Source organism: Rutilus rutilus (genome assembly GCF_951802725.1).
Source record: "Rutilus rutilus genome assembly, chromosome: 19".
In the NCBI taxonomy this organism is placed as follows: Eukaryota; Metazoa; Chordata; class Actinopteri; order Cypriniformes; family Leuciscidae; genus Rutilus; species Rutilus rutilus.
Window position 1 is genome coordinate 745,506 of NC_140232.1, and position 16,450 is coordinate 761,955.

General features: G+C 44.6%; 1 protein-coding gene across 1 annotated transcript in view; it reads left to right on the forward strand.

Moving 5' to 3' along the window:
• cacna2d3a (calcium channel, voltage-dependent, alpha 2/delta subunit 3a) overlaps positions 1-16,450 on the forward strand; it is a 122,867-nt gene that overhangs the window by 37,256 nt on the left and 69,161 nt on the right. Inside the window, exons 6-12 of the mRNA XM_084389743.1 lie at positions 88-219; positions 2,345-2,405; positions 3,803-3,953; positions 4,801-4,875; positions 7,623-7,712; positions 8,427-8,540; positions 12,619-12,697. Coding sequence (XP_084245869.1) covers positions 88-219; positions 2,345-2,405; positions 3,803-3,953; positions 4,801-4,875; positions 7,623-7,712; positions 8,427-8,540; positions 12,619-12,697 — 702 coding nt within the window. The remainder of the gene's footprint in view (positions 1-87; positions 220-2,344; positions 2,406-3,802; positions 3,954-4,800; positions 4,876-7,622; positions 7,713-8,426; positions 8,541-12,618; positions 12,698-16,450) is intronic.

Genomic DNA, 16,450 nt, shown 5'->3' on the forward strand with positions numbered 1-16,450 from the left:
TCCCAGATATCAACACGCCACAATTTATTGTGATTTCATAATACTGTATTCACTGTTAAAAATGTACAATTCCGACTTCTGTTGCAGACTCAGCCATAATGAATGGGGTGTACTGGTCAGAGGCGCTCAATACGGTGTTTGTGGACAACTTTAATAGAGACCCTTCTCTCATATGGCAGTACTTTGGTAGCGCCAAAGGTTTCTTCAGACAGTATCCAGGTAAGGTTGTTGTTGTTTGTTTCTCATAGGCTGGCAGGGTTCATGCAGAGTTTGGAAAATGCTTAATTTTACCTGATAAGATTTCAAGATTTGAAATGTGCTTGAATTTTGAATATGTACTTTGAAAGTGCTTTATATTTTTACCTTAGAATGCGTAGTGTGATTAAAAATAAGTAACCCTTGCACATGGGGAGTCTGCTAGTATGTAGAGGTTCATCAGTTCAGTTCAGTAGAGACCGGATTCTTCGTGACACTGTTTCATTGACAGCCAACAGGGAGAGAAGTGTAGAATATGGTTATGTTGGGGAGCAACAACACGGAAGCTATAGAGGCGTGATCACATTTACCTTTACATACTCTAAATGTACTCTGCTTTATTTTCTCCCTTGTGTCTGTGGAAATAATTGGTCCTTATTAGCGATGTGCCAGTGTCTCATAGATCAATATCTGCCAGTTAAAGTAATAATCTACACTAATAGACAGTGCTAATTGCTTAAAGGGGTTATATAATGCCATTTTTGTACAAGCTAATATGATTCTTTAGGGTCTAAATTAAAAGTTTGTAATATACTTTAATTAAAAATTCTCATTAGTATTGTAAGAAAACACTCATTTTACCTGGTCAAAAACAGCTCTGTTTTCAGCACGCCGTTTAAGTGCATGTGTCTTTAAATGCTAATGAGCTTTGCTCCCCCCGCCCCTCTGTTCTGTGGGCGTTTGACACAACAGCACACGTGGAGTGTTGCCTTGACAACAGAGGGTATATTTTGGAGAATGGCAGCGGGAGTCTCTGAGGAAACATCTGTGCAACCGTATCAGTTTGAACCGGAGTTGGAAAACAGGACGTTTCTGAATGGTTGGTTAACGTAATGTAACTATGATGACAGCTCATTGATCAACAGTCGTGGGAGGGGCGTCCGACCGTGTGACGTCACAAAATCGAACGGCTTGATTTGAAACGGGGAAAACATATAAGGAGATAAAAAAATCTCAAAGTGGTACAATCTACTTGTAAAAGTGCATGTACCATTATATGACCCCTTTAATAACAGCTGATGATCAGCATTGATAATCCTCCTTTCCATCAAAAGGAGAAGGCATCAGACATCCCAGAACTGTGCAGTGCAGGACATGTCTCTGTCTGACGTAGAACTGTTTCGGCTTCTGTGCAAATGAAGTGATGTGCAGCATGAAAACAACACTCAAGCAAGGAACACAAGGATAATTGAATGCTCCCATTATAATCATTCAACATTTTTTTCATGAAAGTTTGAGCCCAGCAGTTTAGTAACAAATTAGTATGGATTGCGTTTTGAGTTTGCCACGAGTAAAGTAATGCATTACAAGTAACATGGATTAATTTATCAGATTACTTTTTTTGATGTAACTGCAAATTACATGAATTTTTTTCATTTTGGACATTTTGAAACATAAACATAAAATAAGCATAATAAAGATAAAAGTATTGAAGAGAGGATTGAACTTTCTCCACCGGCCAAGCAGCTTTTCCTACAGACGAGGGGTTCGTCAGGAGTCCCCCAATCATCGGCTCCGTTGCCCTTCCTTCTACTTAAAGTGGCAGTAACCTTATTTACTGTCACACTTGTACGACTTTCTTATGTGAAAAGAAAATATTGCTTTTTTCATTGAGACATTTATTTTTAAATATCTTCTTTTGCACAAGAGAGAAAATCACATTGATTTTGAACATTAAGTTGAGTAAATGATGACAAAATGTTCATTCTTGGGTGTACTGTACCTTCAAGTGTTTTACTCTCACATTGATAAACGGCACTTTCTCTTGCCAGCCTAGATCTTTATACAGGTACATTCCAGTTAGTATCACACAATTAAATGCATTAAGTTTTCCTTTTGCTGACATTTGACTCTCATCAGTTCAATCAAGTCAAGAAGTAGATTCAGATTCAGATTGATATTGCTTCTGGTTCATGGACGGTAAAGTCAAGAGCTTTGTATTATGGGAGACAGTGTTCTGTCTACTACTCTGCTTGTTTATTGCTCCTTTGGGCAAATGCAGTTGGTAAGCTCAGAGGAAGGGCATACCTTGCAGTCGTATGTATCAGTAGGGTAATAAGCTAATTTAGACCATCCTCTAACTTCACAGGTATAAAGTGGACACCTGATGAACATGGGGTTCTAGAATTTGACTGTCGAAATCGGAAATGGTAAGTTATTTTTTTGCCCTCAGCTTTTGAAACCTGTTAACATCAAGCTGAGGATTTATACCTCTTATCCATAAAAAGACTTATGGATTTAAATTGATTGTAACAAAAGCCGCTTTTCCACTCTCGGGCCAAGCTGTTGTCTTTGCTTAACTGTTACCGATCCGGCCCAGCCGGTACAAATATGGTTTCATTTCGATAACGGAGCTCTTTGGAATGTAATACAAATGCATCAGTCGTTGCGGACTTGGAGGATGATCTGATATTTCTTATAATTTTATTATTAACTTCGCTCAAAGAGCATGCGTGGCCAGCTACAGAGCAACTGGTAAGGTCCTTGCACACTGAGTCCAACATTTTTGTGTGCGTTTTTCGTATTCGTCATCCTAAAAATTATAACACAATTCAACACAAAACAATACAAAATGGAGTCTTCAAGCAGTGAGAATGATTTTGTTGTCCTCTCTCTTCTTAAAAAGAAGGGAAAAAGAGGAAATATTGGTCCATCCAACAATCCTGAGATTGCGTAGAGAGGAAGGAGAGTTCGCTGCGGGATTATCCCGAGAGATTCAAAGTTTACTTCAGGATGTCAGAGGCACATATTAAAAACAAGACCACCAACTTCCGTGAACCAATTGATCCTGAACAGTTCTGGATTTTGGCTTGTACGGTGGCTCTGAATTGTCAGAACACCTCTCAAAATGCTTGCTTACGAATGTGAAAAACACCGAAAATTGAACCCGATCTGAATTATTTTATGACAGATGAAAGTTTCGGAGGCAGTGTGTAGACGTGATTGACTCAACGTGAGGTCGTATTTATTTTTTAACGTGCAAAATTTTCAGACTCAGTGTGCAAGGACCTCTGGTCAGGCAACAGACAAGTGACCAATCCTGAGTGGTGAAGTCACTACACACTCTACCAGCACGATTCAACACGGTTAGCCAACAGCGAACGGTTTGTAATCATGCCGTACCATACCAGGCTCAACTGGAAATATAACTGGAACCATTCCTTACTGTTCTTAGAACCACTGAGCCCAACGGTGGAAAAGCTGCTAAAGTGTCAATTCATGTTTTTTTAACATTTAATGAAATTTTTACTTATTCCAACTAAAGCCACGTTTCCATTACCCTTCGTCCAATGGAAACACGTCAATTTTGCAAACCCTCCCAAATATCGCAAAAAGGTTTTTACGCTCGCATGAGGTGGTTTTACAGGCAGTTCGAAAAAATTATATTTAGCAAAACTGCAAAGGAAACAGTTTTTGCGCTTCAGTTGCATAACATCGACATTTAGAAAATATCGCATAAGGTTTGCGCAAATCTGAAATGTAAACGCGGCTTAAGATTGTCAACATAATTCTCATATCGTACACTCGTAACATCTCTGTCTTGCAGGTATATCCAGGCAGCGACGTCTCCTAAAGATGTGGTGATCTTGGTGGATGTGAGTGGCAGTATGAAGGGGCTACGGCTGACCATCGCGAGACAGACCGTCTCCTCCATACTGGATACACTCGGGGATGATGACTTTTTCAACATTATTGCTGTGAGTTTAGATCAATATCAAATATCATAGTAGTAGCATTTTATCACAATATCAGTATTAACCTTCCCTCGGGTCATTTTTTTGAATTGAGTGTTCATCAGAGGGGTCCAAGACTCCAAGACCCCATGACTTTTGTCACATTTGAACCACAAATACACACAAATAGATTTAATGGATTCGAGGAGTTTTAAAAAGTAACAAATCCTTCCCTCGCGGGTCAATTTGAGCCCCTTAGGAATGAATGGAATGCGAGGAATGCTTCAGTTCACATAGAAAAACCTAAAAATGCTCAAAATTCAAACTAAAAATGCTAAAACTTTACCAAAAAATGTCTACATTGTCTACATGTGTATCTGAACTGAAGTAAACTGACTTTAGGACCAGCTCATTTGCTCCATATAGAGCTATAAGGCCATCTGAGTCATGAAATATCATCTTATATTATTTATTTTCCACAAGAGGTCGGCAAAGACTCCCAGTGTAAGACATTTTGAGCTGAATTAAAAGGGTTATGCATGAAATTGTGAGTTATTTTGAATTTAAGTTGAAAGAATGTGAGGAATGTGCTTAAATTACTAATTTATTTATTATTTATTGATTAAATCTAGTCATTTAAAGGTAAATAAAATAAAAAAGTAACAAAAATCTCCCCCCAAAAAATGCATTAAAAATAGAAAAAATATTATCAAAATGAAATAAAATAAGAAAATTAAGTATAATTTTAGGACTTCGGGTCATTTTGACCCGCGAGGGAAGGATTTGTTACAAAACGTGGGGAAGGATGAGGGTTAAGTTAAATGTCCTCTGTGTAACATTACCCACAATGCATATGTTTTGTGTGTGTCAGTACAACGAGGAGCTGCATTATGTGGAGCCGTGTCTGAATGGAACATTGGTTCAGGCTGACATTACCAACAAAAATGTAAGTGCATTTTCTGCTATACCTGTATATAAACCATAAATAATTGCTTTTGGCCTGCCTGTTAGTGTCAGGTTTGGTAAAAAAGGAATCAATAATGGGATAAACTTAAAATAGCTTTTCTGAAGCCCATGACTGGAAAGGCATAATAAACTCAGTTCAAGTTTACGGGCGTACAAGGACAGAAGAAGCAGGAGAGAGAGAGTCCAGGGTCAGAACTATAGGGCAGACTGATGACCCGAGACCAGAGGGAAACACTAGCTCGATACCAGAGAACCAGAACCAGCTAGAGGCTGGAAGGCAAACTACTCACATCCATTTTTATTGTTCACTTTGAGCCTATAAGAAGCACTTTGAATATTCATCATCATCATCATCATCTTCTTCCACTTATCCAGGGCCGGGTCGCGGGGCCAGCAGTCTAAGTGATGCCCAGAGATGCCCAGACTTCCCTCTCCCCAGACACTTCCTCCAGGTCTTCCGGGGGGACACCGAGGCGTTCCCAGGCCAGCCGGGAGACATAATCTCTGTCCTAGGTCTTCCCCGGGGTCTCCTCCCGGTGGGACGCGCCCGGAACACCTTTCCGGGAAGGCGTCCAGGAGGCATCCAGAACAGATGCCCGAGCCACCTCAGCTGGCCCCTCTCGATTTGGAGGAGCAGCGGCTCTACTCTGAGCTCCTCTCGAGTGACTGAGCTCCTCACCCTATCTCTAAGGGATCGCCCAGCCACCCTGTGGAGAAAGCTCATTTCGACCGCCTGTATCCGGGATCTTGTCCTTTCGGTCATGACCCACAGCTCATGACCATAGGTGAGAGTAGGAACGTAGATTGACCGGTAAATAGAGAGCTTCGCCTTGCAGTTTAGCTCTTTCTTCACCACGACAGACCGGTACATCGACTGCATTACTGCAGAAGCTGTACCGATCCGTCTGTCGATCTCCCGCTGCATCTTTCCCTCACTCGTGAATGATCCCAAGATACTTGAACTCCTCCACTTGAGGCAGGAACTCTCCACCAACCTGAAGTGGGCAAGCCACCCTTTTCCGACTGAGAACCATGGCCTCGGATTTGGAGGTGCTGATTCTCATCCCAGCCGCTTGACACTCGGCTGCAAACCGTCCCAGTGCATGTTGAAGGTCAAGGTCTGATGGGGCCAACACGACAACATAATCCGCAAAAAGCAGAGACGAAATCGCGTGGTCGCCAAACCTGACACCCTCCGGCCCCTGGCTGCACCTAGAAATTCTGTCCATAAAAATTATGAACAGAACCGGTGACAAAGGGCAGCCCTGCCGGAGTCCAACATGCACCGGGAACAAGTCTGACTTACTGCCGGCAATGTGAACCAAGCTCCTGCTCCGGTCGTACAGGGACCGGACAGCCCTTAGCAAAGGGCCCCGGACCCCGTACTCCCAGAGCACCCTCCACAGGACGCCGCGAGGGACACAGTCGAATGCCTTCTCCAAATCCTGTAGCTCAAACAGTAGAGCGTTGGCGCTTGCAATGCCAAGGTCATGGGTTCAATTCCCAGGAAAAGCAAGAACTGATAAGAATGTAAATGTGTACCTTGAAATGCAATGTAAGTCGCTTTGGATAAAAGCGTCACATGAACCCTCTAGCACCCTGGAGAGGGTATAGAGCTGGTCCAGAGTTCCACGACTGGGACAAAAACCGCACTGTTCCTCCTGGATCCGAGGTTCTACTATCGGCCGTATTCTCCTCTCCAGTACCCTGGCATAGACTTTCCCGGGGAGGCTGAGAAGTGTGATCCCCCTGTAGTTGGAACACACCCTCCGGTCCCCCTTCTTAAAAAGAGGGACAACCACCCCGGTCTGCCAGCCCAAAGGCACTGTTCCCGACCACCACGCGATGCTGCAGAGGCGTGTCAGCCAAGTCATCCCCACAACATCCAGAGACTTGAGGTACTCAGGGCGGATCTCATCCACCCCCTTTGCCTTGCCAACGAGGAGCTTCTTGACTACCTCGGTGACTTGGGCTTGGGTGATGGACGAGTCCACCTCCGAGCCCTTAGCCTCTGCTTCCTCAATGGAAGACGAGTCGGTGGGATTGAGGAGATCCTCAAATTATTCCTTCCACCGTCCGACGACATCCCTAGTTGAGGTCAACAGCTGCCCATCTCCACTGTAAACGGTGTTGGTAGGGCACTGCTTCCCTCTCCTGAGGCGCCAGACAATTTGCCAGAATTTCTTCGAGGCCGACCGGTAGTCCATCTCCATGGCCTCACCCAACTCCTCCCAGGCCCGAGGCCCGATTTTTTTTACTTTGAATCTTGTCTGGATAAAATTGGCTTTTACTGTTGATGCAGGATATCCATAACATCAATTTGGTCGCTAGCAATTCGCTTTTTACAAGAGAAAAGTAGTTTCCGAAAGAAAAGAGCGTCACAGTCCAGATTAAGTAAGTTCAGTGATGGTTCATTTCTGTTGTAAAAAAGTTATTAATTTAGTTAATTTATATATATATATAGCCGCTCTGGAGAAAACCGTGATGTCATCGTCCAGCTCAGTTAATGCAGGCAGATCAATAATATTGTTGAATATTAAATGTCCCCATATTAAAAGTGAAATGAAAACCAGAGTATGATATATTTTAGTGTCTGTCCAGATGTTTTTCTAACCAATTATTATTTTTTAATGAATTAGAAATGTTGCTGGACCAAGTCTTATCTGAAACAAGGTTGCAACCATACGTTTCTTATGGTAAGGTTGTGTTTTGTGTTTTTCTCCTCAGCATTTCCGTCAGCGTCTTGATAAGCTCTTCGCCAAAGGTATAGGCATGCTGGACCTGGCTCTGACTGAGGCCTTCGAACTCCTCAATAATGTGAGCACACACACACACACACACACACACACACACACACACACACACACACACACACACACACACACACGCGCACACACACACACACACACACACACACACATTCTTGTACATCTATCTTTCTAGCCGCTTACCCTAACCTTACCCATCACAACTAAGTGCCTAACCCGAACCCTGACCCTAAACCGACCCTTAACCTCATTATAACCTTATCCCTAAAACCAAGTCTTGACCCTCAAACAGGCGTTTAATAGGGCTCTCAGAAAGTGAGGACCAGCCAAAATGTCCTCACTTTACTCTCTTCTCACTCCAATGGTCTAAAACTCAAACTGGTCCTCACAAAGATAGTTGTACAAGTACACACACACACACACACACACACACACACACACACACACACACACACACACACACACACACACACACACACACACACACACACACTGTTGTGTTAATTTCTGTCCAAGGACTTTTATTTTGATATTCATTTCATACTGATATATCTGTGATGTAAGTTATAATTTCCTGTGTTTCCTCGGTTACTAAGTATGTTCTCATATGTCGCTATAGTTACCGATTAGGTTCTTGACCTGTGTCTTATTTAGTTCATCACTGCCCTGTATATTTAAACCCTCCTTAGCTAGCTTTTATTATTGATTATTAATTCCAACCTCTCATAATGTGATGTGTGTGTGTGTGTGTGTGTGTGTTCAGTTTAATCAGACGGGCCGAGGCAGTGTGTGCAGTCAGGCCATCATGTTAGTGACGGATGGAGCCGTGGAAACGTATGACGCTGTGTTTGCTACATACAACTGGCCCGACAGAAAGGTAAGAAGAGTTTTTATAGGCCCAGTTTGCAAATAATCTTACTGACTGGAATGCTTTAAATGTAGGAACGATCCTTTACTCACACAGAAGTTTTATGTATTTTCTCAATTGCAGACTGACAGATTTTATACGAGATTGTTCCCATTTCTTGTTCCCCAGTATTTGCATGTAACAAATAATAATATTCAGTCTGGAAACTCTGCCCTCCAAATAGGGGTTAAGACTCTTACACTCTTTTATCCATCTCTGGTTTTTGCAAACCTCTTGGTATTTAAAAAACATTCTAACTCTAAATACATTTCCAAAGGTTGAAAATATGTCTTCATGAAAAAGCGTTTAGAGACCTTCTGAGAGCACAGGTGAAACACTGAATCCAGCTGAGCAGTTATGCGTTTCCCGCAGGAACACACTCCCTCAGCTGGACTGAGTGGCAGAAGAGCTGATGCATGACTAGATTCAATAGAGGAAAATGCGAAAACGCCAGTAAAACAAACGATTATCAGTTTAAACTAAAGGTTAGACTCTATATAATGTTCCTTACAAAAGTAAAAGCGCAAAAGTAAAAAGTAACTCATTACTTTTCTAAAAATGTAACTAAGTAACTGTCACATTCTGCTCTGTCATGTTTGCACCTGTTCTTGTTATCCTTAATTAGTTAACCTTCATCTACCTGTGTTCAGTTAATTATCGTCACCTGTTTTCAGTTCATCAGTGTTAGTATTTAAGTTCCTTCAGTTCAGTCAGTCTTTGTCCATTCACGTCGTTTATTGGTGTGTGTAACCCTCCTGCCCGTCTGTACCTTTTGTGTGATATTGTGAGTAAAAGTTTATATTGGAACTTTATGACTTGTGATCTTCTGCCTGCACGCACCGTGACAGATGAACAGACCTCTCTAATTGAGATAAAGATTATGGACTCACCTGTGCTGCAACTTCTCCTTCACCCGGAGAGCAGGCCCTACTTGAACTACCTTACCTGGTTGATCCAGAACGGGAACCTCTCCCTCACCACCAGCGAGCCCGAGGCGCCCACGGAGACCATCAAGGAACAAGAGCCGAAGAACATCAAGGCCTCGGAGTCGACGCAGGCAGGCCAGTCCACCTCAGAGCCAGGAGCGGACCTGGACCTTATTGACCTGTGGTCCGCGGATCCCATTCCCTCCCAAGTCCCCACCCTCAAGTCTTCTTCTTCGCCGGTCCCGTCCGGATATCTTCTGCCCGTATCCCAGCCTGTCCTTACCCCGTCTCCATCGCTGGTTCCGGCCAGTCCCCTGGATCCGTTGGCACCACTGGTGTGGTCCAGCTGCTCGGCTCTGCCTCAGCCGCTCACTCCGTGCGGCTCATCCTCTATGCCTCGGGCTCTCCCTCCACCAGCGTGTCGTGAGGCCGAGTCCCCGGCTACACCTCGGGCCTCCAGGCCCACACCGCCACCTCGTCCTGTCATCCTCACCTCAACCCACCACTCCTTCATCACCTCTGCGGTCCGTCTGCCTGGAAGCTCCGCTGGGCTCGATCGCCACTCCAGGTCGGCCTACAGCGGTCGACGCCCAGCTACAGCCATGGACTTCCGGGATTCGGGCTGCACCCTCACCCTGCACCCCTTCGGCACCCCTGGACTCCTCCCTTCCTCTGACCTCCCCGTCGGCCTCCCTCACCACATCGTCACCCCGGTCATCCATCCTCACGTCATCACCTCAGTCCTGCTGGTCATCGGCTCAGCTCCCGTCTTCCGGGTCTACAGTTCCGCCATTGTCCGTCAGCCGCTCGGTTTCACCAGTTCCTCCACCTCTCACCATGGTTCCGCCTCCGCCGATCGGTCCCAGTGTTCCATCCGCCCCCTCTGTCTGGACTCCACCCTGGTTCCTCCCACCGTCAGCTCCACCATGGTCTACAATTCCACCAACTCCTCCTCAGCACCATACATCACCAGCTCCAGGCAAAACCCGCCTAAACCTCCGCCTTATTCTGTTTTTATTTTTCTTCTTTTGTCTTCATCACGGCGCGAGGACGCGCATTTCCAAGGGGGGCGTAATGTCACATTCTGTTCTGTCTTATTTTTCCTTTCATGTGCAACACTGGTAATGCATCTCTTGCTCGGCATGGCTAATGTCTTCCTCGTGGTCTGAATCTACTGACAAACTACTTTGAGTTAATGTTTTACTCTTATTGGTTGTACTGCTATTGGTTCTTTGTATTCTACATTAAACCAATGAAAACCTTCATTAATCCAATTTGCCATGCAATGACACCTTTATATCGACTTTTAAAGTCCCCCAGTATTCAATAATTGTATCCCTTAAAACTCATCTTTGATCACTAAAATGACATATTTAATAGTTTTTTCCTTAAAAAAAAAGTCTTCATGCCTTAAAATATCTTGAATGTAACTCGACACCCTTGCCTCATTTAGAATATGTGGTATCCACTCATTGACAATCACACGTTGATCTGATTGGTTACAAGGTAGTTTGTGACGTCAGAAACACCAGTGATTGTTTGGTTCACTGCAGTTTTAAGGAGAAAATACTCTGCAATGGTGTTAACTTATGAACTTACACATGGTTTGTCTTAAAGCATATTAAAAACACCACATAGACACATAAACAACATTAAAAACCAACCCTAATCCAACACACAGTCCAGCTAATCAAGCTCTTCAGGATTGCTCGCTAGTTGGATCTAAACTCCTAAAGTAGGAGTGCTTATAAAACAGAAACTATTATTTTGAAATAAATGAGGCGAAGAGGTCATTTTCCACAGGGATTATTAAATTCAGTATTGATTATCCATCAGGGTTCCCTAACTGCTGAAGAATCAAAGGAGTCAAGGTACACAGGCCATTTCCCAAATATCACCCTAAACCCTCTGTGTCTTCCCTCGAGTCGGTTTGACTGTGGGGTAGAAGCTTGTCTCAGAGCTCAGGTCCTGTTCCAGCGACAGCACGAACACTGGCAGCTGAATTATAATAATACTGGCAAATGCTCCAGTACATATTATGGAGATATTATGGTTTGTACTCTGGAGAGCATCAGAGGTGTTTGCAGCGCTGAGAAATCAGACATGCTTAAGTTTAATCAGAATCCACTTACGTATATAAGACCTCACTATAAATATAAAACCCCTCAGTGCTGATGACGCGTTCAAGTCCTCCTGGGAAGTTCATATTTATGAGTTTAGAAGTCGTGTTCAGTCAACGTCGGGTGCGTTCATGTCACTTTCTTAAAAATATAGCAAGGATTTTAACTCTACTTATAGAAAATGCATCAGGTGTGTTTTGCTTTTTTATTTTTTTAAGCCACTGTAAACTTTATTGTTACATGTTATGTAAGGGATAATGTACATCCAGCCAGTTGTTATCTCAGAATAAACCCGACAGGGTGATCAGGATCAGGTCTTCATCAGCCTGAAGGGGTTTATTCTTTATTCTGAGATCACACACACACACACACACAGTTCAAAGGTTTGGGGTCTGTAAGATTTGTTAGTGTTTTTGAAGTCTCTTCTGCTCACTGCTGCATTTATTTGATCAAAAATACAGTAAAAAAACACAAACAGTAATATTGTGAAATATTATTAAATGTATTACAGCATTTTCTATGTGAATATATAGTAAAGTGTAATATATTCCTGTGAAAAAAGCTGCATTTTTAGCATCATTACTCCAGTCTTCAGTGTCACATGAACACAAATTATTCTAATATGCTGATTTTCTGCTGAAGAAACATTATAGAACACTGTTTTTTTGCAGTTCCATTTGTTGCACTTGAGGTGCAGAACCACTGTAAATTAGTTCTGACATTTCTAATGCAATGGCCTCTGATTGACTCCACCAAATCATCATAGATGTATTTGTTTGTTTTCAAATCGTTGGAGCAAAGTGGCTTTAATCATTTGGCAACGTTTATCGAAGCTCAAAGATTACAGAGTAAAGTAATTATACTCTGGTGTATTATCTGCTGTTGAGGGATTGAACATGACCTGAGCGCTCTCTCTCTCTCTCTCTCTCTCTCTCTCTCTCTCTCTCTCTCTCTCTCTCTCTCTCTCTCTCTCTCTCTCTCGCTCTCTCTCTCTCTCTGCAGGTGCGTGTGTTCCCGTACCTGATCGGTCGAGAGTCTGCCTTCGCTGATAATCTCAAGTGGATGGCTTGTGCTAATAAAGGTTAGTCTAGATCATTCTAACTCATGCAGATCTGTAATCCATTTTATCTGCTGAATATTGAACTTTGAAAGAATAACCGGTAACACTTTACAATAAGGTTCATTAGTTAACATTAGTTCCCTTACAGTCGGTCACGTTCGACGTTACGATCGACGAGTGTCTACAGAATGAGCCAATGAACGTTGGCGTGTGTGAATCGCATCACGCACCCCGCCCCGCAGTGCGGGTATAAACACTGAAGCGGCTACTTGAACCTTTGTCTTTCACTTCGGAGCCGAGTGGTTTCACTTGACTTTACGAGTGCCGCAATAGAGACTCTGCAAGGTTGGAAATCAAGAAAAACTCTGTTCCAGTGTTGGCGTGATGGCGCGATCAGCGGTGGCCTCGAGCATTACAAAGAGATAGAGATACTGCGTCCTTTTCAGGATGTCATTCCGCCTGTGCGTTTCTGGATATGGTCGTTCCCTGGCGCCAGCAGACGGCCACAATAGCTGCCTCTATTCGAGTCGGGTCCTTGCCTTCTGCCTTCTGCCCCACCCCGGGTACGTCTGTCGTACCATTGGGCCGGCTTGCACGGTGTCTGGGAGCCTGGCTAGCGCTTCCCAGCCTGTTTCGCTGGCTCATCCGTACCATCAGACTCGGCTATGCGATTCAGTTCGCCCGGCGCCCACCAGCCTCTGGGCATCTACTGGCGAAGGACACGATAGAGCCGGTCCCTCCAGCCGATATGAAGACCGGCTTCTACAGCCCGTACTTCATTGTACCCAAGAAAGGCGGTGGGTTGCGACCAATCTTGGACCTGCGTGTCCTGAACCGATCAGTTCACAGGCTGCTGTTCAAGATGCTTACGCAGAAACGCATTTTCAAGTGCATCCGTCCCCAAGATTGGTTTACAGTGATCGACCTGAAGGACTCGTACTTTCATGTCTCGATTCTCCCTCGACACAGACCGTTTCTTCGCTTTGTGTTCGAGGAGTGGGCATATCAGCACAAAGTCTTACCCTTCGGGCTGGCCCTGTCACCCTGTGTCTTCACGGAGGTCGAGGAGTGTGGTGTTCGCATTCTCAACTACCTCGACGACTGGCTCATTCTGGTGCAGTCGAGAGAGCAGTTTTGCGAACACAGGGACGTGGTACTCAGTCACCTCAGACACCTAGGGCTTCGGGTCAACTGGGAAAAGAGCAAACTCATCCTCAGTGAGGGTCCAGCTGATTTGGAGACGCTTTGGGACTGCACAGATAGACCTGTTTGCCGCCCCGGACACGTCCCACTGCCAGTTGTTCACGTCCCACCGTTTCCCCCAGTGAGCCTTCTTGCACAGACCCTGTGCAAAGTCAGGGAAGACGAGGAGCAGGTTTTGCTCGTTGAGCCGTATTGGCCCAACCGGACCTGGTGCCCCGAACTAGTGCTCCTCGCGACAGCCCCTGGCCCATTCCTCTGAGAGAAGACCTGCTCTCTCAGAGACGGGGCACCCTATGGCACCCGCGTCCAGACCTCTGGAAACTCCATGTTCTAGGTGACCTACCCCAAGCGGTAGTTGACACCACTACTTCCGCTAGAGCCCCCTCTACGATGCACCTCTATGCGTTGAAGTGGAACCTGTTCGTTGACTGGTGTTCTTCTCACGAGGAGAACCCCCGAACTTGCTCGATCAGAGCAGTGCTTTCCTCCCTGCAAGAAGGGTTGGAGCGAAGGCTGTCTCCCTCCACTCTTAAAGTGTATGTTGCCACTATCGCCGCACATCACGATGCAGTTGAGGGTAAGTCACTGGGAAGGCACAACCTGATCGTCGGACTAAATCCGCCTCGCCCTCTCTCGATACCCTCTTGGGATTTGTCTCTGGTCCTTTCGACGCTTCAGAGACCACCCTTTGAGCCTTTGCGATCAGCTGAGTTAAAAATTATGTCCTTTAAGATAGTACACCTGGTTGCATTGGCCTCTATCAATAGGGTAGGGGACCTGCATGCATTTTTGGTCGACGAATCGTGCCTAGAATTCGGCCCGGCTAACTCTCATGTGATCCTGAGACTCCGGCCTGGATACGTGCCCAAGGTTCCTACCACTCCCTTCCGGGACCAGGTAGTGAACCTGCAAGCGCTGCCTTCGGAGGAGGCAGACCCAGCCCTGGCTTTTCTCTGTTCTGTTCACGCTCTGTGCCTGTACGTGGACAGAACGCAAAACCTCAGGACCTCAGACCAGCTCCAGAAGGGAAAGGCTGTCTCCAAGCTGAGGATGGACCACTGGATAGGGGATGCCATCGCCTTGGGTGCCCTGCCCGCTCACATTGAGAGCCCTCTCCACTAGGAGTGTTGCTTCTTCGTGGGCGCTGGCACACGGCGCCTCGCTGACAGACATCTGTAGAGCTGCGGGCTGGGCGACACCTAACACATTCGCTAGGTTTTATAGCCTACGTGTTGAGCCGGTTTCTTCCCATGTGCTCACTTCCAGTAAAACCGTAGTTCCCACTCTAGTGTCGGCTTGCTGCGCCACTCCCCTCCACATGGAGTGGATACGTGCGCCTTTGACTCCAGTTGAGTTCTCTACTTAGGCGAACCCTGTAGAGTTCCTCCAGAGTGTCCGACGCCAGGCCTAGTGCTCGTATGCTTGTATAACCTGTACTAGTCTGGGTTCCATATGTTGTGATCCCTGCGGCGATCCCATATACGTATTCTTCCACGATCAGCTCCCTGGGGCGATCCCATATACGTATTCTTCCACGATCAGCTCCCTGCGGTGATCCTGTGTCTTTACCTTGGCAGAGTCCGCTCTGCCGTCACTGTCCGGTGTTGCCTCCCCCTACTCAGGCTGGAGCCACCCCAGTGATATTACATGTGTTGCACTGCCCCTAACCGGCCAGTCCATATGTGTATTCTCCACATGTTAAGATATGGCTTCCGCAGCGTTCCTCTCCTCTGGAAATGCACGCTTTCCCAGTGTTATCCAAGAGTTCCACTGTGTGGGGTATAACAGAACAGCAGTTTAACTCCTCTACGCAGGCCTTCCGCCCCAGCCAGTTGGGGGTCTGAGAGTCTTGTGTAGGGCACTGGATGTGGCAGCAACCATGGCGTTTTCCATAGCTTTCCATAACTAACATTAATAAAGATTAACAAATACTGTAACAAATGTATTACTCATTGTTAGTTCATGTTGGTTAATACATTAACTAATGTTAACTAATGAACCTTATTGTAAAGTGTTACTGAATAACTTGATCTTCACACGAGTGTATAGTTAAAACAGATCCTACACTTGTCTAAAGTTGCTCTGCTCAGTGTTTCTTCAAGTTAAAGTTATGGCTTGTGTATGAATTATTTTTTATACATTATGAATAATCATATTTTGATTGCTTATCTTGTAGTTTGTGCGGCGTTGCTTGGCTCTTTCTGTAGGTTGGCTGTGTGTTTAGGATGTTATGCACTGGGTCACACACTACATTTGCCTAAAGCTTTCATATGTTAACATGGAATTAGCATTTAAACAAAATTTCATCAGTTTCATCAATTTCATTCAGCACATTTCTTGCTTACGTTAATGAACGCTGGAAATAATTTTTAATCTCAAATTACAGCATGCACACCCTAATAAAAATGTATATACCAAAATGTATTTGAAATAAATGTATTTTATGCTAAATATACTACAAATACATTTACGTATTTATGTACTTAATATAAATACCATGCAATTGTACTTTTAGTATACTTAATTTCTATACTTAAAGTCTGCTAAATTAGAACAACTAATTTTGTACTT